Raw genomic sequence first — 22,506 nt, 5'->3', positions numbered from 1 at the left:
ATGTAAGTACCTGTAATGCATGTAGTTTATAGCTGACAGGCAGAACCAAGCCAGAGGCCAGCGACCAAGAACGAAACACCTTCATTGCATGCGTATGATATTGCTACCTGTTAAATAGTAGCTATAAAATTTTCAAGTTGAAGGTCCCCGATCCCCATGACCCATGCCATAGAAACTGAATAAACGAATACAAATGCCCCCTCAGCGCGCCTGGTATTTTCTGCCCCCGAACCATCCCGCTACACACAATGCGTGTAAAAGAAGAACATGGTATTTCTACGAGGTAGGCAGAGTAACCTGCGCAACTCCATCGGCAATCTTCTCAACAGCCTCGTCGTTCTTGCCCTCGGTAGTAACAGAGATCTTCTCGGCACCACCCTTGGCAGAGCCCTCAACACCACCCTCGGCACCGGCACCGGCACCAGCGCGGCCCTTCTCCTTCTTCTCCTTCTTCTTGGCCTTGGCCGCAGCCTTCTTCGCTGCGAGCTTGGCAGCATCCTCTTCCTTCTTCTTGCGGTCTGCTTGCGAGCCACCGAACATCTCACGCCACTCATCGGCCTTCTTGGGGTCAATGCGAGAGAACAGATAAGCAGCCTTGCCAATCTTGTGGCCAGCCTTGATGGAGGTAGGCTTCCAGCCATCCTTGATCTCCTCCAGGCTGGGAATATACAAGAAGGGGGCGTTCAACTGCTCCAGAATCGACTTCGATGTAGCTGGCATGTACGGCGAGAACACGCTGGATAGCAGGTGAATGAGGTTGAGCACAGTGCCGACAACAGCGGCTGCGCGCTCAGGCTCATTTGAAATGAGGGCATTGTCCAGTCGGTTGGCCTGGATCAGTCCGTTACCGGCCTCGGCGATGCGCATGGCGGTCTGCACTCCGGCCCGCAGGTGCGCACCCTCCAACTCTTCGTGGTACTGGCGCAGGTGGCCGGTGACTTCCTCCAAGAATGGGTTGAAAGTCTCCGGCACGGTGAACTCCGGAACGACGGAGCCGTAGGAGGCGGCAACGAGCTTGATGACACGGTTGACGAGGTTACCGAGTTTGGCGAGAAGTTCGCTGTTGTTGCTATCAACGAATGGTCCCCACTCGAATTGCGTATCGCCAGTCTCCGGGCGGTTCTTCAACAAGAAGTAACGCCACACGTCGGCGGATACGCCGGTTTCGCGAGCGTTGGTGCCGAACACGCCGACACCGCGTGACTTGCTGAACTTGCCACCTTCATAGTTGAGGTACTCAGTGGTGCTGAGGTGGTGAAGCATGGTCCACTTATCTCTTGTGGCGAGCTGTGTGCCGGGGAAGATGACGCTGTGGAAAGGAACGTTATCCTTGCCCAGGAACTGCCACAACTGGACGTCCTCAGGGTTGCGCCACCACTTCTCCCACTCATCGGTGTAGTTTGCTGTGATGGAAGGGTAGCCAATGCAAGCTTCGAACCACACATAGAGAACCTTGTTCTCATACCCATCCAGCGGGACAGGAACACCCCACTTCAGGTCACGGGTGATACCACGCTCCTTCAAGCCCTCCTTCAGCCACGACTCGGTAATAATGCGCGAGTTCTTGGGCCAGTTACCCTTCTCGATAGCGGGGTGGACCCATTTCTCAATCTCCGGTTGGAGCTTGTCGAGCAGGATGTGAATGTGTTTCGTCTCACGGCGGACCGGGGCAGCGCCGTCGAGCTTGCAGCGAGGGTTGATGAGATCAAAGGGATCGAGGAGATGACCACACTTGTCGCACTGGTCTCCGCGGGCATCGTCGTAGTGGCAGCGGGGACACTCACCCTCTACGAAGCGGTCGGCCAAGAATGAGCCGTGTGTCTCGCAGTAGGGCTGTTCAGCGGTGCGCTCGCCAAGGAAACCGTTATCGTACAGGCGCTTGAAGATAGACTGGGAGATCTCTGTGTGCTTCTCTGTGGGTGTGCGACCGAAGTGGTCGAAGCCAATGTTGAACCATTCGTAGACATCTTGGTGAATCTTGTTGTATTTGGCACATAGATCCGACGGCGACATCTTCTCCTCCAGTGCCTTAGTCTCGGTTGCTGTTCCATATTCGTCCGTACCGCAGATATACAGTGTGGGCCGACCACAGGCCTTGTGGTATCTGTCAGACTCTGTTAGCTCTGAAGCGCAATGTCATATTCCGGAACTTTTGAGTCATACCGAGCAAAGACATCGGCACTCAGCACGGAGCCCACGACGTTGCCCAGATGAGGGACATTGTTCACATAGGGCAAAGCGCTAGTGATGAGGATATTGCGCTCTCCAGCTTTAGGCAAGATGGGATCCGTCATCTTGTCGTGAGTTGGAGGGAAGAACGTCTTTGTTGGAGGGGCAAGAGCGGGCAAGAGCGGGCAAGAAAAGCAAAAAGTGGGCTTATCTCGTGACCCCGCGCCTACCAAAAAAGTTACTATCATTGAACTCCAATTCCAACTATTCCAACTCATTTCACTCAGTTACTTCTCCTTACTTGAATTTACCGTTATACAATGGACTCCAATCCATTGGATAGCCTCCTTGATCTGGAGGAACAATTCTACAATGAGGGCTACGCGCTCGGCGCCGCAGACGGAGCGGCAGCTGGATATACTGAAGGCAGCGTTTTTGCTGTCGAGAAAGGTTTCGAGAAGTTCGTCGAAATGGGTCGTCTATATGGCAAGGCCCTAGTCTGGGCACAGAGACTCGAATTGAAACCGTCCGAAAGCCCCTCGGTGCAAGCACATAGCACAAGGGATACTCTTTCTCTTGATCCCGCTATCTGCAAAGATATGCCCAGTCTGCCGCCACACAGCACTCGACTTGCCAGGAATCTCCAAACACTTCTTGAACTCGTCGACCCAGCTACATTGGATATGAGCAATGAGGAGGAAGCTGTCAATGACGTGGACGAGCGTCTGAAAGGCGCCGCTACAAAGGCAAAGCTCATCCAAAGGGCAATGGGCGAGCGTGAGGATACTTCCTCTCAGGTCGAACCCAAGGACATGTCAACACCTGGCGATGGCTCTGGAAGTATTGAGGATATCAGTTCATTGAGCATTCGTCATTGAGGGCTTGTTTATGCTTCTTCAGCTCAAAGGTCATATCAGATGTTCAACCCCCGGACTACCCGGAAGCCTACGGGTTGGAGCGCAAAGAGTGCTTTCCAGTCTCAATCAGTCCGAGCACCATGCTTTGTGTGAGAGAGCATCGCTCGCGAAGCCCCGGGAAAGCTTGACTGGACGACCTCCAAGGCTCATCCTATCAAACTTGTGCCTACACTTGCCGCATGTCCAACCTTCTTTTGGCGCGTCTGCTACTCAGCGCCGAAAATCAGGTCCAGCTGGAAAACAGGATCTGAAACGCCAGGTATAGCAGGAAGTAATTTCTACTATATATCGGAAACGGCAGTGTGAGCCGCTCGCTATGCAAACACAAGAGGCTTTGCTTTGTCGTCCAGTATACTGATGCCAGAACAAGTGAAGTTTCTACACATCAAGTCCGACGCCCTAGTGCCATTGCAAGGGACCAATTGCCACGTTAACCCAATCATGTATTTCCGTTGAAGGTCATAAATAGAATGTTTCCATCAAAATTCAATTTTTGTTTCCGTGTTGACAATAACCGTAGACTTACAGCTCCAGACTACGTTCAGCCATAGCCATAGCACCCTCTTTCGTCTTGTGGCCACCAATGAATCCACTAGCGTGAACAAAGACGGCACCTTCGGGGATCTTGCTCTGACCATTCTTCTCAGCCTCTGCGGCCATGACACCATCAAGGTCCTGGTCACGGACACCGCGCCACGCCTCCGGTAGAGGCTTGCGAGACTCAAAGCTGCTCTCGGAGGTGGAAACGCACTGCACACGCCATTTGGCTCCCTCGGTAGCGCTTTCGGGGTACAGGACATAGTACACCTGGGTGGCGGGGTCAATCTCCTTGGATCCCGAAGCCTCAGCCTCGAAGTTGTAGAGGTGCTCTTTCCAGGGCACGCCACCCTGGGGGAGGACAATGATACGGCCGGAGGGGTGGACTTCCTTGCGCGAGGCGTAGGCGGAGCCAACAGTTGTGCGGGCGGGCATCCACGACGTGCAGGCGTGGTGCAGCTTGCGGGCAAATACGTTGCCGATGAGCGTGCTGGCGCGGCCGAAGAGGCTATCCTCGTCCTGGGGCTCGCCTGGTGGGCTGGTGGGGTCTGGGTTGTTCATGTCGCTGATAATGGAGGCGAGGGTGACACCGCCATTCTTGAAGCGCTTCTCAATACCGGCAGCAGTAAGCGCGGCATCGTCGTAGGCGGAGACGCCGTTGTCGTTGGCGTCAATGGCCTCGATGAAGTCAGTGTACAGCTTCTCGTAGAGCAGGTCTACGTCGGCATGGTCCACGGGCAAAGACAGCTTCTGGGCGATGATTGCCTTGCCGAAGTGCATGTATACAAGGCCGGCGGAGGAGAGCTTTGTTTCGTGCTGAGGGAAGGTTGTTGAGAAGGTCCGCTGGTGGTGATCATACCGGTGGGTGGCAGGGTCGTATACGCCGCCGACATCGACAACGGTGTGGCAGTTCTCCAGTTCAGCTGGGTCGCGCGTGCGGATGAGAGAGGAGGATGCATATGTGGGGAGCAAACGGAGGAGGTAAACGGCTAGGGCCTCATCGGCGTGGAAGTGGCCGCTGTAATTGTCAGTGCATGACCAAGCTGAGCTAGATGAGCAGCAAGCTCCAGGGCTTAGGACTCACCTGTGTGTCCCGATCAAAGGAGACGAGGTCTTGAGCTTCTTTGCAACGTTCTCGGCCATTTTGAAGTAGTTTTTCAATCTGAACATTCAAAATAGAAGGGAGATGGCCGAAAGATATTCACGTATTAATTGCTGCGCTCTGGCTCGCTGAGATTCTTATCTGCATTGCCATATCGGGTTATCAGGGCTCAAAAATAGGGCTGATTCCTTACACGTGACTGAGTTCGCTCTTCAAGCGGATTCATACTCCGTACAACAATCGTTCGAACCTCCAGTAAGAAGTAACAGTTGTGTATCAGATTATGAGACAAAGATGCCTACTTGGAGAATGAGAAGTCATTGTGTCTTATCAGAGATACCGATTTGCCCGTGTCCATGTATAGCCTATACTCACTATAGGTTACCTACCTCTATTCCCGCTCTATATATTTTGAGAGCGAATGGCTTTGATCGCAGCTGAGGGTCTGAATCCCGGCGTGGAATTGAACTTGGATGGTAGGATGATATATCGGGCAATCGAACGACTCAAATTTCCAGGACCTGGTGTTAGTAGGTACAAACATCGCGTTTAGAGATGACTCTCGATAAGAGCGTTCTATTCAATAGCCCGGAGTTCCGTGGAAAGCTGGTGGATTCTTGTGAAAAGAGGCTGAATCGTGAGTGGGTCCACCTGGGGTTAGTTTCAACTTTCCGGAGTCTTGTAGTGTTTATGGTCTTGGATTCACCAACCAGTAGTAGAGTCAATGGGTCATAATGTTAGCCGACAAGAATACAGTAACAATAGATAAATGGTTATGTCCACTGGCTAGCTACGCTGTACCGTAAAAGCTAGGCCGAGACCAATCACGTGGTATGACTAAGCGTATACTAAATAGCCTTAAAATGGCGTCAAAACTAGCCCTTTCGGGCAGAGCAATTTGCGGTCACTTAGCGTTGTGGTGTAACTAATTAGAAAGAGACTGTGAAAGTTCCGCTTCTTTTAGTTTGAAACTCCGCCTCCTTTCTACTTTCTCCAAAGATTTCACTTCTCAGATCTCTTCCAGATTTCCTTTTTTTTTTTTTTTTTTTTTGCTTTTCTGGTCTTGTTGTTCTTTCCTACTCTTGTCCTCCCTGCCTAGGCCCACGTGAAGCGTCAAGCGATAAGCTCTCGCCAAAAAAGAAAAACAGTACCTTCCCACCCCCTCCTTAACTTTACTTCCCCCCCCATCTAGCTCTGACACGATCATAGTTCCCTGTAAACCGCAGTCGCCTCTTTTTCTCGATTCTTCCGTTCGCGTTCCGCCGTACCCACCTCCTTCGGCGGTCCGATGTGGCTCTTACGAGTCTTTTCATCGGCCTTGTTCCTCGCCGTCACTGTCTCGTCCATCCCACTCGCCTTCGATGTGGGCGGCAAGACATGTGGCCTGGCCTTTTCGCTGTCCTTAGCCGCCTTCTATTTCTTCCTCTCACTATTGAAGGTCACCACCCCTGACCGATCGTGGATCCGATCCTCTATCATCACCGTTCTCCGGTTCTCACAATGGGCTGTCATCTTGGTTCTTTTGATTTGGTCGCTGAATCGCTTCTCGGTCGATTCAGATAGCACCAACATGGGATGGGCAGAGCGCACATTCAGCGGCAAGAGAGCACACGATTCCTCTCTCCAGGAATGGCTCTTTGGTCGTGACGGCCTGGTGGAAACTGTGACACTCGGCAATTGGGACAGACTTCTGAGATGGTCTACGCCTGTCTTCCAACTGGCGGAGGGCTTTTGCAGTTTATTGGTGATTCAGGCCGCTGGGCAAATCACCCGCTGGCTGGTCAACCGAGGTGGGCGCAGCGATAGCTGGATGGTATGTCTCAGATATCTCTCATTCGAATAACCGGACACAGACTGACTCTCAACTCTAGATTGGTCTCCTGGTCTTGTCGGCCACCATCATCTCCAGCTCCGTTTACTTCCTCTGGCGTGTCTTGCAATTCCCGGAGATCTCCAATGTCGACGCCGCTCTGATTGGAGTCTCTATCACATGCGCTGTTATTCTGTGCGCCTGGGGTATCGGTAGTGGCCGTGGAAACCCCGTCGAAAGCTCTCTTCTCTTCGCCTACATCGTCCTCTGCATCTACCAGATCTTCACCGATTACCAGCCGTCGCACCCCGTGGAACAGATTCCCTCGCCCTCACAAAGCGGAGACTTCCCTCCTTTACCTCCCATTATCATGGCTTCATATACTCAACTCATGCACGCGCTATCCCTGCTGCCGTCAATTATTCACGCAGGATTCAACGTTATTACCGCAGTGTTCAGTGCTGTCACGCCCTCAGTCCTCATCTCGCTCGCGTACCGCCTCCTCGTGCTGTATGCATCGACACGTATCATCCCCGCTGTCCGCGAGTCAGGCGCCCGTGCCCTCTCCCAAGAAGCTTCCATAGACGACACCGATGCAGCGGGTCAGGTTTTGGGCTTCCTGAGCTACTTTGCCCCGAGTATCCTCATCGCGGTCTACACCAGTCTGTTAATGCAACACTTCGCATCAACATCACAAGCAATGGGCGGCAGCGGCGAATGGTGGAGCAGTCATGGCAACGGTGGAGGCAACCCTTGGCGGTGGATCAATCTTGCCTGCACAATAACGCTTTACGCGGTCGAGTTGTGGCTCGGGGAAAACGATGATCTCGACCACGGAGTGGCAGGCCACTGGAAAACCGACTGAATGATGACTGTTGAATTGTCGTACCTGCGCTTGGCTTCTGTAGTTGCTCCAACAACGCGCGGTGGGAATCCAAGCACAATGCAACGGGATTTCTTCGTTCTTTTTTTCGCCGTCGTACCTTGCTGGACGAGCCCAGTCGGTTAGAAGCCACCCAAGTGACCCATCTCGCCGCCTCTGACAACGAAAGATGCCGCTTAGCGTTGTTTCTTGGGTTTCACTATCAGTTTGGGGGCATTGCAACAGCCACGGCAGATCGAGTCCGCCAGAAAAGCTTCGATCCTGCCACATATCCCCGGTCTTGCTGTTGATCGGATTCCGTCTCAAGTCACTCTTACCCATATTTCGCCAGACTTACCCTTCCGATTGCTATGGGTGATATCATGGCTGTACGATCTAAGAGCTTTGACATATTCAACCAGCATTATCCAGTGTGGATTTGTCTGTTGACACCCCTTCGCCTCCAGTGCTTCTGATTGCCCTATACCCGAAGCCTGTCACCTCGCAATCCCTCTGTTGGGCGGCTCGAGGCAATAAAACACCGCTCCATCCGCCCCCTCCTTTTCACGATCCGACGACATCAAATAAACCTCGTGCTTATTTTTCTTCATTTTTGTCTTGTTTTTCACACCAATCCTGAATTACTACTACTGTTTACGATGTTCAGCACCTATACCCTTTGCTGTCTCGCTCAAGTTTCCCATTCACAGCCTTCTGGATCTTTGCTCGCTTTCCACCCCCGAGCCTCTCCATGTATCTGGTCTTGGCTCGACTCAAACCATTTTGTGTATGCAGGATCTTGGCAGTTTCTGTTTCCTTTCACTTGTCATGCTCTCGATGGGGTCCAATAGAAATCCAGATCTTCTACAACTACCTGATTTTTAAGTGTCCACTGGTAGAGATGTACCAGTCGCAAGTCGGTGTAGTCATTTAAAGACTTTGTTTCAGTCACTAAACACGTACTGCTTCATTTCCAGCTTTAACGCATCAGGTCCTCCGATCTCAGGCCAATAATCTTTTATTCGATATGGACAAATCGCATGGCTGATACAAATAACACGGCAGAAGTCAAGACACGGTAAGTGGATCCCTCCATGTGTATAACTAAAGCATGGCAGCCAGAAGGAATACAAGCAGACATAATGCACCGAAAGTGACGCGGTAAGTAAAGAGAGAAAACATAGCAGAAAGTAAAAAGAGAAAATTGCAATGCCACAGATTGCTGATGATAATTGGATAAATGACGATAATTGCAGAGAAAGGAAGAAGGTCAAGACGCTGGAGAGCCGGCAGTGATCGATTGACTGGACAGGGGTTTATGGTGCTGACTCTCGGAAGATAACATCAGCTCAGGCGAACGAGCACCGGCCGTCTTTGCTTCCTTCACGCTTGCTCTGTCCCGCAGTGCATCCCAATCCTATCCCAGTTCCTCCCCTCGAGAAGAAAGAAAAAAATAAAAAAACAATATGAAAATCCCCATAGCGCCGAGCTTTTGAGAGTGAAATCACAGACCTCCTTCAAAAGATATGCATGCAACGATTGTCCTCAGGACAGCCACAGTCCAGTGCAGTCCAGTAAGTGTAGTAAGTGTAGTAAGTGCTCCTCGCCTACCGACGGATAGGAACTCCCTCTCTCGCAGGAGGGGGACTGACACTCAGTTCCTGCTCACCCTGAGCAGATCCAGAAGCAAGACCAGAGCCAGTTTCACCCTCGCTCGCACTGGATCCACGGTGCAGGAAGCTACCTCCTTCCTTGATGGGGCTGCGGCTCTGGAAGCCGACCGAGCCGGGGTGTCCGCTGACGCTGCCCGGAAGCTGCTGTCCACCTTGGGAGCTGATGCTGCCGTTGTTGCTGGAAGTGTTCGCGCCTGGGGAGGTCGATGTCAGATGCGGGATGTTCTCCGGCACTGGGTGGCGCGAGCCAATGTTGGTCACGCCCACGTCTGAGGCTTTGCCTGCTTTGCTGAGAGCGTAGTCGCCCGAGTCGAAGTATTTACGCTCCTGTAGAAAGCGATGTGTTAGAGTTGGTTTGAGGGATAAGTGCTGGGGGATCTTTGGCTTGCCTTGAGCTTGTTCTGAAGGAGGTCTTTCTTGGTGGGCATCTTGCCGTAGAGGCGCAGCAGGCGCTGCTCCTCTGGGCTCAGCGACTGGAATAATGTTAGATATGAGAATAATATAGTCGATGTAGTACCCACGTTGATATCGACTTTGTTCTGTTGATGCGGATTCATGATGATGAGTTGGAGGATGGAATGTTGAAGCGGGGGGAAGTTGAGGCGGGAAGGATAAGGGCGGGGAGAATGAAGTGAGGTTGTGACACTCGGGGAAGAGGGAAGAGAGGAAAAGAAGTAAGGAAGAGGAGAAATTTTAAAAAGACGGTTGGTATTTATGACTGGGCTATTTCATTTGAAATGGTCCGGAGGGGAAGAGAGGAATCAGAGACACGATATTTGTAGTGGGTGCTGTACGTAGATGACGCTGTACACACAGTACATGGGCCCGACAACCAAAATTAGGGAACTTTTTGTACTCTTCTCTCATTCTTTACTGTGTAATTATTCGAGGATGAGTATATAGTCGAGTTATACAGTTATCAGTTATCTCTATCTTTCTTAATGCTAAAGTGCAATTATTCGTACATAATTCCTAGATCACATGAACAGTTAATGTAGTTCATTCAAGACTACTAGTACTAACTACGTTATGATCACACACAGTACTTACTCGGTACTTACACAGTACTTCAACTGATCCATAAGTCCTCCAGGGCTGGTCCTCCACTCGACGTGCAGTGGGCCGAAAACCTTCCCAAACTTCATTCCGCCCGCAAATTTCTGTGACGTCTCTCACACCAACATGGCCGAACAGAAGATCCAACCAACCTTTGTGGTTGAACACTTAGACCCTGAGTTGGGCCCATGGTCCACTCTGGAATATGCTTGCATTGCGCGTGAATCCCATGCCCGCGGGGCAAGATTCTTGCTGAGCTCTGTGCCCGCCGAGCTGCAGATGCCCGCGGATCTGGCCGCCACCAAGGGCCTCGAGGTCGAACAGCGTAGTGTCGAGGAGATATTCGCTGACCGTAAGGATAAGGTCTGTTTGTTGGATCCATCTGCTACGACCGAGTTGAGTCCTGAGGATGGTAATACTTTTGAAGTCTTTTTATTTGGTGGAATTCTCGGTATGGAATGCCTTTTGTTCTTTTCTTTTGAACCCCACGAGATATGGATTGAGTTCGGACTGACATTTGACTGTTAACTGCTGCAGGTGATGACCCACCAAGAGGTATGTACTTGTCTCCCCATACTCTAACTAGGGAGTACAGTAGTTTCACTTCAAATGTACTAACAACCTTACAGATCGCACCTCGGAATTGAGGAAGAAGGGCTACGTTGGTCGCCGATTGGGACCTAAGCAGATGACTACAGATACTGCTGTGCGAGTTACTCGCCTGGTTGTGCACGAGAAGGGTGAGTACTGTGAAATATAGATAGTGAATATGCCAGCTGATGGTGTGCCAAGTGCCCCTCGAGGAAATTCAATATGTCGACTACCCCGAACTGCTCATTAACGAGCATGAGCGCACTGAAATGCCATTCCGCTACGTCAAAGATGCCAATGGGGAGCCCATTATGCCCGATGTAAGTGACCCTGTTGATTGCCACAGACAAGCAGCTGACAGTTCAGGGGATGGTGGATCTTATTAAACACGACGCCGACAAGTCCCTCGACGATCTTTTCTAAGTTCACATCTGAAGATCTGCCAAATTAAAGGATAATAAGGTCGGAAAGTGGCTGAAGCAGCGCCTACTACCGCCTGGGCATGTATGAAAAATAAAAAGTCGGAGTTTCGCCCTTGATCTTGTCAATCTAAATAGAAACTATCTGCCATCTGGTCGATTAGAACATATCAATTAACTATGCAAAATACCAAACTCGATTGATCTCTCAATAGGCGCAATGAGGCGCAATCTACACAGTAGGGACAATTCGGCCCGAGTGGTATTTTAATACAGTAATTTACCCCATGATTAAACAGAGTCAGAGTGGTGTGTGGCAGTGCATCATGTAATTACCATCTCATTACCCGCATTACCACAGGCCACGCCAGCTTTGATTACCTTTTGAGACTCCGTCATGTTCTCGACTCTCCACCTTGAATCTCCTTTCTCTTTGTGCTCCAAAGACCACGGAGATTTCTGCTTTACCCCCGGGCTATTTGGTTCAAATCCCGCAGACTTCCCACCCGTGCCCTCCACGTGTCTGAATTCATGATCTGTTGATCCACGCCTACGAGTCCCTCCCAGGGACATCTACTCAACTATTCCCCTATACTATTCCTATGGTACTCGCGCTGGACCGCTGAAATGCTTTCAATACCCTTTTTATCATCTCCCATAAGGGGCAGTGCTGTGACGTTAATATCCGCCTTGTCGGTGCTGTTGAGCTCAACCTTCGTGTCGGCCAGCTCGGCAGCGGACTATTATGTGCACAATTTACCAGGGGCACCTGAGGGCCCCTTTCTGAAGATGCATGCTGGGTGAGTACCACGGTTCTCGGGTGAAGCTTTTCAAGCTCGGTGTTCCACTGTCAAGGTGCTTTGTCTGACGCGACAACTCTAGACACATCGAGGTCGATCCCGAAACAAACGGCAACCTGTTCTTCTGGCATTTTCAGAACCGCCACATCGCAAACCGTCAGCGCACAGTGATATGGTTGAATGGCGGTCCAGGATGTAGCTCAATGGATGGTGCATTGATGGAAGTTGGGCCCTATCGACTCAATGACGACCAGACGCTGAGATATAACGAAGGCCGGTGGGATGAGTTTGCCAACTTGCTCTTCGTCGATTCGCCTGTCGGGACGGGGTTCAGCTATGCCAACACCGATAGCTATGTCCATGAGTTGGACGAGATGGCTGCTCATTTTGTCACCTTCTTGGAGACTTTCTTTGACCTATTTCCTGAGTACGAGTCTGATGACGTATGTTTCTCTTTCTACTGCATTGGGGTTTCTCTCTAACAATGTTGCAGCTCTACATCGCAGGCGAATCTTATGCTGGTCAGCATATCCCATATATTGCAAAGGCCATCCAGGATCGCAACGAGGCTCGTGCAGCGAATGGCGGCACAAAGTGGCCTGTAAAAGGTCTGCTGATTGGTAACGGCTGGATCTCCCCTGCAGATCAGTACCCATCTTATCTCAAATTCGTCGAGAGAGAAGGCCTCGTGAAACCGGGAACAGCTCTCCATGACAAGATGAACTCCCTCAACAAAGTTTGTCTCTCAAAGTTGGAGGCCCCAGGCGCAGAGGACAGGCTGGATCTACGCGAGTGCGAGTTTGTCTTGCAGCAGTTCCTTGACCTCACCACTGAGAACCAGCAGTGCTATAACATGTACGATATCCGCCTCAAGGACAAGGCCCTATCCTGTGGCATGAACTGGCCTCCTGACTTGGCAAACATTGAGCCATATCTTCAACGACCGGACGTTGTCAAGGCTCTCAATATAAATCCAGCGAAGAAGTCCGGCTGGACCGAATGCTCCGGCATGGTCCACCAGGCCTTCACCGCGAAGAAATCCCTCCCCTCCGTCAACCTGCTCCCGGGCCTAATTGAATCCGGCATCAACATCCTTCTATTTAGTGGCGACAAAGATCTGATTTGTAACCATATCGGAACGGAGACTCTGATTCACAACATGAAATGGAAGGGCGGCAGCGGCTTCGAGACCTCGCCCGGTGTCTGGGCCCCGCGCCATGACTGGTCTTTCGAAGACGAACCCGCTGGCATCTACCAATCCGCCCGTAATCTAACCTACGTGCTTTTCTATAACTCAAGCCACATGGTTCCGTTCGATAACCCCCGTCAGAGCCGCGACATGCTCGACCGTTTCATGAACGTCGACATCGCCAGTATCGGCGGCCAGCCTTCGGACTCCCGCATCGATGGGGAGAAATTGCCGCAGACTGCTGTCGGAGGGCAGACTAATAGCACCGCCCATGAGAAGGACGAGAAGGAAAAGCTGAAGCAGACCGAGATGCACGCCTATACCAAGTCTGGCGAGGCCGTTCTCGTAATTGTGATTATCGGTGTGCTTGTCTGGGGCTTCTTCATCTGGCGCAATCGTCGCAACTCTCGCGGGGGCTACAGAGATGTCTCGGATAATGATATAGCGGAGAATTCCTCCATTCTCCACAGATTCCAGCACAAGCGTTCCGGTCGTGATGTCGAGACGGGTGACTTTGATGAATCTGAATTGGATCAGCTTCACTCCCCTGGTGTTGAGCACGACCATTATGCTGTGGGTGAGACGAGCGATGATGATGATCACCACGCTTTGCATCCGGGGGCTGGAGAAACCCGCCCATCTTCATAGCAAATGGATAGCCCCACCCCGGTTTGCTCTATGGCTGCATTTGTATAAAGGAGGCGGCGTTCTAGGGGTTTGATTTGCATTTCAACCGCTTAGGTGGGATTTGGGAATGAAGACCTTATGCAAAGGTTTCATGCTTTGTTTTCGCTATCTAGCATTAAATATTCTTCTCCAGGGTTAAGGTCCTAAATACAGAGCCTTCAATCTATACCAAGCCAATTCGATCCAACAGGTAGCGTAGCTACTGTGTATGTTTAATCCTAAATCACCGGGTCACAGTCCAGACCTTGACACTCCCATCGTCCGCCGTCGTGATAAGTACCTCCTCCTCAGCCCCAGACCCGCGGTCTGCCCTCTTCGTCCAGGCAACATGATTGATCTCGTAAATACCATGCGCCCCATCATGAATACCGACAAGCACCCACTCAGTCCGCAATGGTGTTGTCAGACCATCACCAGACGTAGTATCCATAGCATCCGGATCAGCCTGCTGCTGCTCTGAATTCTGTGCCGGAACAAATCGCTCCTCGTAGATGGCAATTCGTCCATCCGCACCAGTCGAAGCCACAAGCCCACTCCGCTTACTCCATGCAACAGCATAAATAGGCAGTTCATGCGCACGCGGCAGGGTTGCATACTCCTCCCAAATCTCATCCGTCCCCATGGGCCGGATAATACTCGGGATTCCCGTCGCCGCAGACGACAGTGCTGCCTGCTGTTGTGACTCCTTCGGCTGACGACGCCATACACGCACAGTACGGTCATCCGAGCAGGAGAGGAGCCGAGGGCCGGAGAGGGAGATCTGCGTGCGCCATTGAGCTTGCAAAGTACTCAAGTCGGACTCGGCTGCGGCTCCAGAGGAAATACCACGGGGTACGCTATCCTGTCCCTCCCAATCCAGGAACCAGACCGTGCCCTCGTGGCCCTTGAGACAAGCGACCTGGCCCCAATCGTCAAGATCTTCCCGCCAAATCCGGATCGTGTCGTCGTAACTCCCGCTAGCCAGACATTCCTCTGTAGGGTGCCACGAAACACACTTTACATCGCCGCTGTGCTCCTGCATCACGGCGACGGTCTCGAAGTTGTTGTCGCCGTCGTCGAGATCTTCCCAGATCCAGATCGACTTGTCGCGCGAGCAGGTTGCAAGCAGCATTCCAGATGCTGACCATGATACGGACTTAACTTCGCTGTCGTGTCCATCCAGTAGCACGGCGAACCGCCATTCTTCTTCGTCTTCTTCGCGGTTGGAGGTGTCGATGTCATTGGGTGCTGTGGTGTCTTCGGCGGTAATTTCTTTGTTGTCTCCCATCCCCCACCCGGCTCCGTCTTCTCGTCCGTAGCTATCCCATCTGCGCCAGATGCCAACCGTTGCGTCGAAACTGCCCGTTGCCAGTACGGATTCGCCTGACATGTGCGGTTTCCATGCTGCTGTGCGGACGGACCGCTTGTGTCCGCCTGTGATTGTGGATACAAGGGTGAAGTTTGTAAGGGAATAGATGCGGATGGTCTTGTCCGAGCTGCAGGTTGCGACGATTGGGAGGGTGGGATGCGGGGATGTGAGCCAAGTCCGTTCTTGGGAGGGAGGTGTGAGGTCGGAGAGGTGTTTTATTGTGATTGAAGACATCTTGAGAGGAGTGTCATAAGAAATATTGTCCTGTTCATGAGGAATTGGAGGGGAAAGTGGTTGGTGCGATTTTAGGTGTGGGGTTACTGATTAGATAGGGAGAGGGAGGAGAGTTTAAGTGATGGCCTAACATTCAGGGCATCGACCATACAAGTCTAAGAATCACATGTCCTGCCAATTTGCCTAATCGCTCTCAATCTTCAGAATCCAACATTATAAAAAAGCAGAAGAAACCAAACAGGAAACGAAGAAAAGAAACATGATATATGCTCTGTAATGCTCATCCAAGGACGCCTTCACTGTGCAACGCCTTCTTCGTATAAACCTTCATAAACAGTCCCATGGCAAAGCCAATCCACCTCTCTGATCTTCTCTAATTCTTCTACCAGCTTTCCAACCTCATTAACGAACTCGGGCATACCCGCTCCGGCCAGGTTCTGACTAGCCGTAGTGGTAGCTCGCACCCGCTCAGACGCACTTGCTGCGCTGAGACGCGACAGGACATGGCTACGGAGGCGGGAGAGAATGAGTTTCGCCACCGGGTCGGAGAAGCTGGGGGCGGAGTTTGTGTTCCCAGGCGACTCTGTCGGTGCCTCTGAGGTGACCACTGCAAGCTGAGGCGCAGCTGCGATACATGCAGTAGCCACGGGGCCGAGGACTCGTCTGACTGTAGCTGCAAGTTGGGCGCTCGCAGCAGGTGGCATCGGATGCGTGGACTCGAGGATAGACTGGACCCGCTCTGCGGTGATCTCGTTGAAGTCGAGCGACAGAATCCGATCTGCTTCGGCCTTCCATTGAGACCGTGCGTCCCGTTTGAGCAGGTTTTTTGCTGTCAGGAGGATGGAAGCCGTGGCAACGATCTGGAACGCCCTGGCGTGCAGCCGTTCAAGCCGTCGGCGGTCCAGACTCAGTGTCTCTGGCACTAGATCCTCGGACACGAGGGCATTGCTGAGAACGGTGTCTGCAAGTCCTTGGGCATAGACTCGTGCTGATGGTGGGTGCGGTTCCCCTTGGATGCCCTCTGGATCCCGCTTCTTCATCTCATCAACGATCATCTTGCGATGAATACGCCAAAAGCGTCTAGTCTTACTAAGGCTGATGGTCCCATCTGCGACGCCCCGGTCAAATGCTCGCTTCTCATATCCCGGGGCTTCTTCGATGAGCTGGGGTGCGGCAAGCTGGATCATAAAATTCGTCTGATCAAGTGAAAGCAGGTCAATTACGCTCATCAAACGAGCCAACCGGTCAATGGCATCGCCGGAGGTATCTTCGATATACGCCTTGACCACCGAGTCCCGATAAGGAGCGCAAAGCCGTGGTAAAATGTTGTTCATGAACACGAAGAAGTTCTCATAAGAAAATGTGCCAGCTTCGCACTGGCTCTGGACCAGCTTGGGATCCAACGCTTCGCTGATTATCACGTAAAGGGAATTTCCCCGCTGGAGTGAACGCAGTAAGCGATCTTGAATGACAGTAGCCATGGCCACAGTCCAGTTGGTGCCGTGCCCAGCTGCAACTTCAATCTTCATCGTCTCGCACATCTGCTTCATGATTTGTCTGCGTGGTTCAGTGTAGGGTGCTTCCTCGATCCTGAATTCTTTGTTGAGGAGAAGCTCATGCACCAGCTCCCGATTTTCAGGAAGAGGGGTGAGGATCTTGGTGAATCTATCATGGGGAGATGTCCGCTGCTTATCCAGCTCTTGGAACACGGCAGCATCGATATTGTTAAATGATTCACTCAGAGGCGTTGCGACACTCTCCGTCAGCACATCCGCGGTGGGAGGAGCGGCCTCGACAGACCGAGGAATAGCTTGCTTGGAGGCAGCCCGCTTTTTCTCCCGTTTGGCTTTCTTCAATGAATCCCGGATCATCTCCATGTGGCGGTCAGGTCCAGCAAGTCTCTTCAGACGGGCGAGCAACAGAATCTGGTTCTGACGAATTCCCTGCCTGTAGTCCTCTGCAGCCCCGCCGGCTGTATCGTTTTTGACCGTCTGCCAGATTAACTCCAACTCAACAAACTGCGCCACCATGATTTCAATTAAAACGGTAGAGTCGTGGGTCTTCCAGGCATGGAAAGCAGAGAAAAACACATTGTGTGATTCACACAAAGTCTGAAGATCCGCAGTGATAACGGATGGAGAGCAGCAACCAGACGATAGTAGCGCCGTGACCTGGTCAAAGGCTAGCAGTAGTTCCCGGGCTTTGGCAATCAGATCCTGCTCCTGATCGCCATTGCTGCTCAGGACTTCTTTCGGATGAGTGACGATGAGATAACTGCTAAGGAATGTGCGTACTGCGCCCCTCTCGCCCATCGAACCACCTTCCATGTCTTGCGGGTCGCAAAGTCGGAGCACTCGTGTCATAGTATCTAGTAGCGCGCCGTTAGAGAGCAGTGCGCCTACTTCCTCGAAGCTCATGTCGCGGACTCGATCCACTGTGAGGTTCAACAGCCGGAATTGCCCCATAACCATTTTCGCATGATGGGTTCTCCACACGCGTTGGATCTTCCGCGCAGCTGCATCTTGTGTAAGCGATTTGGTGACCTCTCTGGACATCTTCTTTTCTTCTGTGACTGGCAAGCTGCTCGTCCGCTGGCGTCGGTGAGTCTGCTGGTACAAAGTGCGCCGTTTCTCTGCCTCTGCAAACTTCTCTGCCATTTCCAAGCGCATTCGAGCTTCTTCGGTAGCTATCTTGTCCCGGTGGTCCTCGGCCTTCTTCTTGGCGCGTTTGACTTGGTCCTCGCACTTGGCAGTGATGTCGGCAAGTAGACGCTCGCGGGCCTGCTGGGCGGCTAAGGCCCTCTCTTCGATTTGTAGATTCCTTGTTGCCGCTTTAGCCAAAGAGGCTCGCAGCCTCACTTTCTCCGCATACAATGCACGGTCCGCGAGTCGTGCTTTTCGGCTCTCCAAGATGGACATGCGGCGGAGATGTTGGGCAGTACTGTCTGCACTTGCCGGGCCGTTCGATGATGCGCTCGAGTGGTGGGACTGCAGAGAGGACACCGAGCTTCGTCGAGATGAGGCGGAGGAGGAGCGGCGAACTTTGCTGCTTTTCCGGTAGAACCGGGCTGCGATGTGTGACGGGAGACTCAAGGGAGGAGCGGGCTCCTCGGAGAGCATCTCCACGTCGACTTCGCTCACGGAATCAGGAGAAAGAGGTGTAGGCCCAGCATCCGGGAGCTGGATCTCAATATCGGAGTTGCGACGGATCATAATACGGGCGGGAATGCGACGCGAAGAGGGAGAGGATGTCGGCGGGGCAGTACTGATAGGAGATTGTGAGGAGGGCTATTATGGGATTGATTCAACCAGATATTTTTTTTTGGTGAACTAAATCATAAGATCCCAGTCGACTGATATCAAGTCACAAAACAGAAGAAAACAATCTAGACGGTTGAGATGAAGGAGAGAAACGCATGCGCATATCATTCGGCTCAGGGCTGGGGGTGCGGAGGGATCCGTGCCTCGTTTCAGGGAAATTGGTAGAAAAGAGTCAAGATCTTCATTGAGAACAGTCTAAATAGCCTCGAGAATGAAAACAGACAGAGCACATGTTCTGAATACGGGTAGAAAGTCATCTGGACTCGATGGATTGATGGAATCTCAGTCCGCATGCGGAACGTCGCTGAGGTAAGCGGATATCGCGATAATGACGAGATCTGCGATCTTCGCTATTTATAGCTTAGGGCTATATCTAAGGAAATCAATAGTTATAGGCACCGATACTACAAGAGATGAATACATATAGTGCAGACCGAACGGTCAAACATAAAACTTCGAATGAATCTGCTATCGTTGCGGTCATGCTGTCGATGTGCTGCACCTCGGAAAACAAAGCAAAACTGAACGCTATGATGCAGCAAGCCAGCTGCTGGATGTGCGTGGAGATAAACATGCTCCAAGTTCGTTTAGCCAATCTCTGATTGACTGTGTAGGCCCACATATCAACCAGGCTCTAGGATAAATGTACCTTCGTCGCAAGCGCATGTAATGGAAGCTTGAGGTATGAGTGCGCCATCATATCAGCCCGAAAACATTTCATTCGCTACTGGGCCTCATGCGAACGTTGCTGGGTATGATCATGCCAGATACGGCACCATGGAGTTGCTTTTGAAGCTGAAGCCGTGGGTTAGGGATAGTTTAGTCAATGATTGCACAGCGTTCGTTGCACCACAAGGGTTTACCGCGAATAATCTTTCGGGGCAAAGGCACCACCCTCAGGATGACGAATCAACCTGATATCTAAGCTCATGGGCGAGGACCGCTCTATATCGGCCTCATTGATGGCCGAAAATTTCGATGTGATGTTGATCTTGATCTTCCTCGTCGTCTTCATCTTCGTCCTCTTCATCGTCACTCTCAGACTCAGCTGACTCAGAGGATTCTCCATCGATCTCTTCATTGCCAGCTTTCGAAATATTTTCCGCTGCTTTTGTTTCACCACCAAATATTCCATAGCTGTAGGTAAACTTCTTGCTCAAGAAATTCAGCGCCCCATAATCCTCATTCTCGCCACGAGACGGGCCCCCAAAGAAGGGCATCGATGAGGGGGTTTCAGATTCGCGCTCAGTCGGCAGTCCGAAATAATTGCTGACGACGGGCGAGACAGCACGGCCCCGTGTGATATTGTAAGATGAGAATCGCCTTTCCGGTTCAGGAGGCGTAGGAATGCTCAGCCTTGAGCGAGAGACCGAGGTGTCGTTGACGGTCAGTGCTGCCAGCGAAGACGACATCGAGTCGTTCTCTTCGATGAGTGAAGACGATCGAGGCCGGGAGATCAAATCTTCCCCCATATGTTCTTCAGGTTGAGCCGACATGTCACCATGCAAAATGCGAAGTTGGGCTGTGTTATACGACTCGCATCTAGACACCGTTAGCTGACATTCATCCATCTTTGAAGAGAACTTACAAGTCACATCTCAAGCCAAGCCAATGGTATTTTACAACTGATTTTGAACTGCAGTCGTTGCAGTAAACGAGACCTTTGGTGTCCTTGAACTCCTCCGGCATAGGTTGACTCTCGATGGTGCGATCCAAGTTTCGGAATGTCGATTCCATGTTGGTGATGGTCTTGCTACAGATCGGACAACGGAAAGAGCTCTTGGAATACTCTTCAAGGCACTTGTGGTGTATGCTGTGGCCGCACCTCATGACGACCACGGTTTCTGGAGAATCAAACATGTAGTCTCCACATATGGGGCAATCACATTGAGTGGACCGTTCAATGCAACGGTGGGTGTTCTCAATGGACATGGGAAGACAGACGGAACAGGTCTGTGTTGTTGTCAGCGCTCATCAGCCATCATCTAATTTCACGGGGAGCCCTCACCTGACAATGAAAAAAGTCTTTACCTAGTCCCTGTCCGATTCGACAAATACCACAGTCATTGCAATGGTAGATGCTTTTATTGCTGTCGTTGTCCCAGAGTTTGCAGATCTCACAATAATAGTGGGCTGTTTGCTCACAGCATTGCCTACAGGTCTGCGCCGCAGGCTGGGCGTCCCCACATAGCATACAAAGCATATGCTCAGTATCTCGGCGAATAAGAGAATGGTCTTCAACTTCGTCGTGGCAGAAACGGCAAGTATACCATTTCTTGCACGTGTGGCACTCGAGTTTCACATTGCGATGATAATGCACACAGCCAAGAATGTCTTCTTCCTGTTCTTCTGTATCCAATTCCTCGTCACAAGTTTCGATATCTGGTGTCCCTGTTTCTGTTTTGGGGACATAGGTCGGTCGTAGATCTTCAGGTGTGAGATAGAACAAGTGCTCCTGTAGTGGAGGCGACTCAAGGCTTGGTGAAATTGGTCCAGATGTATTGTTTTCCGAGACCCCGGGAGCGCTCGGACTCGTGGGCCGCCCTAACTTTTGCGGGCTGGATGGAGTAGAACGCACCGCTGCACCAGACGTACTCGAACTGTCACGGGATGATTTATAATCTTCTGTCATCAGATCATGAACTAGTCGGGCCTTTTCAAGATTAGTGACCTGCATCTCCCTGATCGCGATGATCTTGCTTCGGAGCACTCCCATCCCATCATCTGCTGGAAGTGAAGACTGTGTTGGAGTATCTAGGTCAAATGCACTGCCCAAAGATCGCTGTGGCCTTCCAACGGCTACTTCTGAAGCTCCAATACGCGGTTCAGTCTGTGGGCCCACCATCTCAGCGGGATGTAAAGCTTGTGGATTCGTCGAACTGTCTCGGCGGTCCAGTAGCGGAGTGGCATCGGCGCCATGGGTAGGATTGAATAAACCTTCTGTCACAGCCGCGCTCCGAATAGATTCAGATGTGTCATTGGCCACTGGTCGGTTGCCCTCTGGCTGGAAATTCCGTCCATCCATTTCTTTGGTCAGGGTTGTGAAGAAGACAGCGCTACGCAGGGACCCCGCACCCGCATCTCCACAGTTGTTGAGTGTATGTCGGTGATCTTGGCTCAGTTGAGTGACAGGTCTATGATCTTCAACTTTGCTATCGCTTGTCGATGTCTTTGTCGGTTCGTTCAGCTGAGGTTCGGATTGGGTGTCATGTGGCTGCCTGGTCGGTGGGGGTGGCAGATTGGGGGATCGGATTCCAACTTGGATTAGCAGCGAGGAAATGAAACCACTCATGAAGGGCTGTGAAACATCATTTCAAATAGACACGATGCTTGTAGTCAAGCAAAATCAAACCCAAACTTGGAGCTGAAACAACAGACCTCGTGGCATGTGACGTCCACGGGCACCGCCTCCGATGCTGAATCATCGTCACATGCCTGGGCAGTCTCCAGTGGGGACTTTTACTTGGACATCGTACTGTGTACATAACTACGCAGTAATAACTCATGAAATTGTTGAAATGAAGCAATGAGATGGTCATCTGAATTGGAATCTGCTCAGATCTGCTCAGGGGATTTTACCACGCAGTCTCTTGTTTGTACTGTTTTTCCCAGTCATTACGTTTTGCGACCGGCCTCACCATGTATTCGCTGATGTGCCTTAGGTCTGGAGAGTGGAGACTAGAATTGGTTGAAGTTAGATGCCACGGCATGTAGAGCACCACGGGCATAATACTTCGTATGCCAAATAAACGAGACTAGGCGCCTGGTGATGGCCCAGAGGCAGGATTGGCC

General features: G+C 51.6%; 10 protein-coding genes across 10 annotated transcripts; 4 read left to right on the top strand and 6 right to left on the bottom strand.

The window, feature by feature from the left end:
* Positions 1–276: 276 nt before the first annotated feature.
* N7515_005273 (methionine--tRNA ligase MES1) lies at positions 277–2,294 on the bottom strand (the record flags this gene model as incomplete). The annotated part of the gene is made up of 2 exons (XM_056666017.1): positions 277–2,104; positions 2,164–2,294. The coding sequence occupies 2 exons, from the start codon at positions 2,292–2,294 to the stop codon at positions 277–279; spliced, it is 1,959 nt and encodes a 652-aa protein (XP_056519613.1).
* Positions 2,295–2,489: 195 nt separating this feature from the next.
* N7515_005272 (Yae1 family protein) lies at positions 2,490–3,047 on the top strand (the record flags this gene model as incomplete). Its single annotated transcript, XM_056666016.1, has 1 exon — positions 2,490–3,047. The coding sequence occupies one exon, from the start codon at positions 2,490–2,492 to the stop codon at positions 3,045–3,047; it is 558 nt and encodes a 185-aa protein (XP_056519612.1).
* A 561-nt stretch (positions 3,048–3,608) lies between these two features.
* On the bottom strand, positions 3,609–4,766 carry N7515_005271 (MYG1 family protein; the record flags this gene model as incomplete). The annotated part of the gene is made up of 2 exons (XM_056666015.1): positions 3,609–4,641; positions 4,708–4,766. The coding sequence occupies 2 exons, from the start codon at positions 4,764–4,766 to the stop codon at positions 3,609–3,611; spliced, it is 1,092 nt and encodes a 363-aa protein (XP_056519611.1).
* A 1,247-nt stretch (positions 4,767–6,013) lies between these two features.
* Positions 6,014–7,400, top strand: N7515_005270 (ICE2 family protein; the record flags this gene model as incomplete). The annotated part of the gene is made up of 2 exons (XM_056666014.1): positions 6,014–6,538; positions 6,597–7,400. 2 exons carry the CDS (start codon positions 6,014–6,016, stop codon positions 7,398–7,400), a joined length of 1,329 nt encoding a protein of 442 aa, XP_056519610.1.
* Positions 7,401–9,004: 1,604 nt separating this feature from the next.
* N7515_005269 (endosulfine family protein) lies at positions 9,005–9,627 on the bottom strand (the record flags this gene model as incomplete). The annotated part of the gene is made up of 3 exons (XM_056666013.1): positions 9,005–9,397; positions 9,460–9,543; positions 9,592–9,627. 3 exons carry the CDS (start codon positions 9,625–9,627, stop codon positions 9,005–9,007), a joined length of 513 nt encoding a protein of 170 aa, XP_056519609.1.
* A 625-nt stretch (positions 9,628–10,252) lies between these two features.
* N7515_005268 (SAM-dependent methyltransferase) lies at positions 10,253–11,140 on the top strand (the record flags this gene model as incomplete). Its single annotated transcript, XM_056666012.1, has 5 exons — positions 10,253–10,577; positions 10,664–10,681; positions 10,756–10,866; positions 10,919–11,037; positions 11,084–11,140. 5 exons carry the CDS (start codon positions 10,253–10,255, stop codon positions 11,138–11,140), a joined length of 630 nt encoding a protein of 209 aa, XP_056519608.1.
* Positions 11,141–11,763: 623 nt separating this feature from the next.
* kexA (serine-type carboxypeptidase kexA) lies at positions 11,764–13,773 on the top strand (the record flags this gene model as incomplete). The annotated part of the gene is made up of 3 exons (XM_056666011.1): positions 11,764–11,936; positions 12,019–12,379; positions 12,430–13,773. 3 exons carry the CDS (start codon positions 11,764–11,766, stop codon positions 13,771–13,773), a joined length of 1,878 nt encoding a protein of 625 aa, XP_056519607.1.
* Positions 13,774–14,035: 262 nt separating this feature from the next.
* On the bottom strand, positions 14,036–15,394 carry cia1 (iron-sulfur cluster assembly protein CIA1; the record flags this gene model as incomplete). Its single annotated transcript, XM_056666010.1, has 1 exon — positions 14,036–15,394. One exon carries the CDS (start codon positions 15,392–15,394, stop codon positions 14,036–14,038), a length of 1,359 nt encoding a protein of 452 aa, XP_056519606.1.
* Positions 15,395–15,690: 296 nt separating this feature from the next.
* Positions 15,691–18,606, bottom strand: N7515_005265 (IQ calmodulin-binding motif domain protein; the record flags this gene model as incomplete). The annotated part of the gene is made up of 1 exon (XM_056666009.1): positions 15,691–18,606. One exon carries the CDS (start codon positions 18,604–18,606, stop codon positions 15,691–15,693), a length of 2,916 nt encoding a protein of 971 aa, XP_056519605.1.
* A 1,064-nt stretch (positions 18,607–19,670) lies between these two features.
* N7515_005264 (RING finger and CHY zinc finger domain-containing protein) lies at positions 19,671–22,006 on the bottom strand (the record flags this gene model as incomplete). The annotated part of the gene is made up of 3 exons (XM_056666008.1): positions 19,671–20,236; positions 20,310–20,667; positions 20,723–22,006. 3 exons carry the CDS (start codon positions 22,004–22,006, stop codon positions 19,671–19,673), a joined length of 2,208 nt encoding a protein of 735 aa, XP_056519604.1.
* Positions 22,007–22,506: the final 500 nt, after the last annotated feature.

Source organism: Penicillium bovifimosum (genome assembly GCF_028826915.1).
Source record: "Penicillium bovifimosum strain IBT 22155 chromosome Unknown utg000005l_segment0_segment0, whole genome shotgun sequence".
Taxonomy (NCBI): Eukaryota; Fungi; Ascomycota; class Eurotiomycetes; order Eurotiales; family Aspergillaceae; genus Penicillium; species Penicillium bovifimosum.
This window is presented reverse-complemented; position numbering and strand designations above follow the sequence as displayed.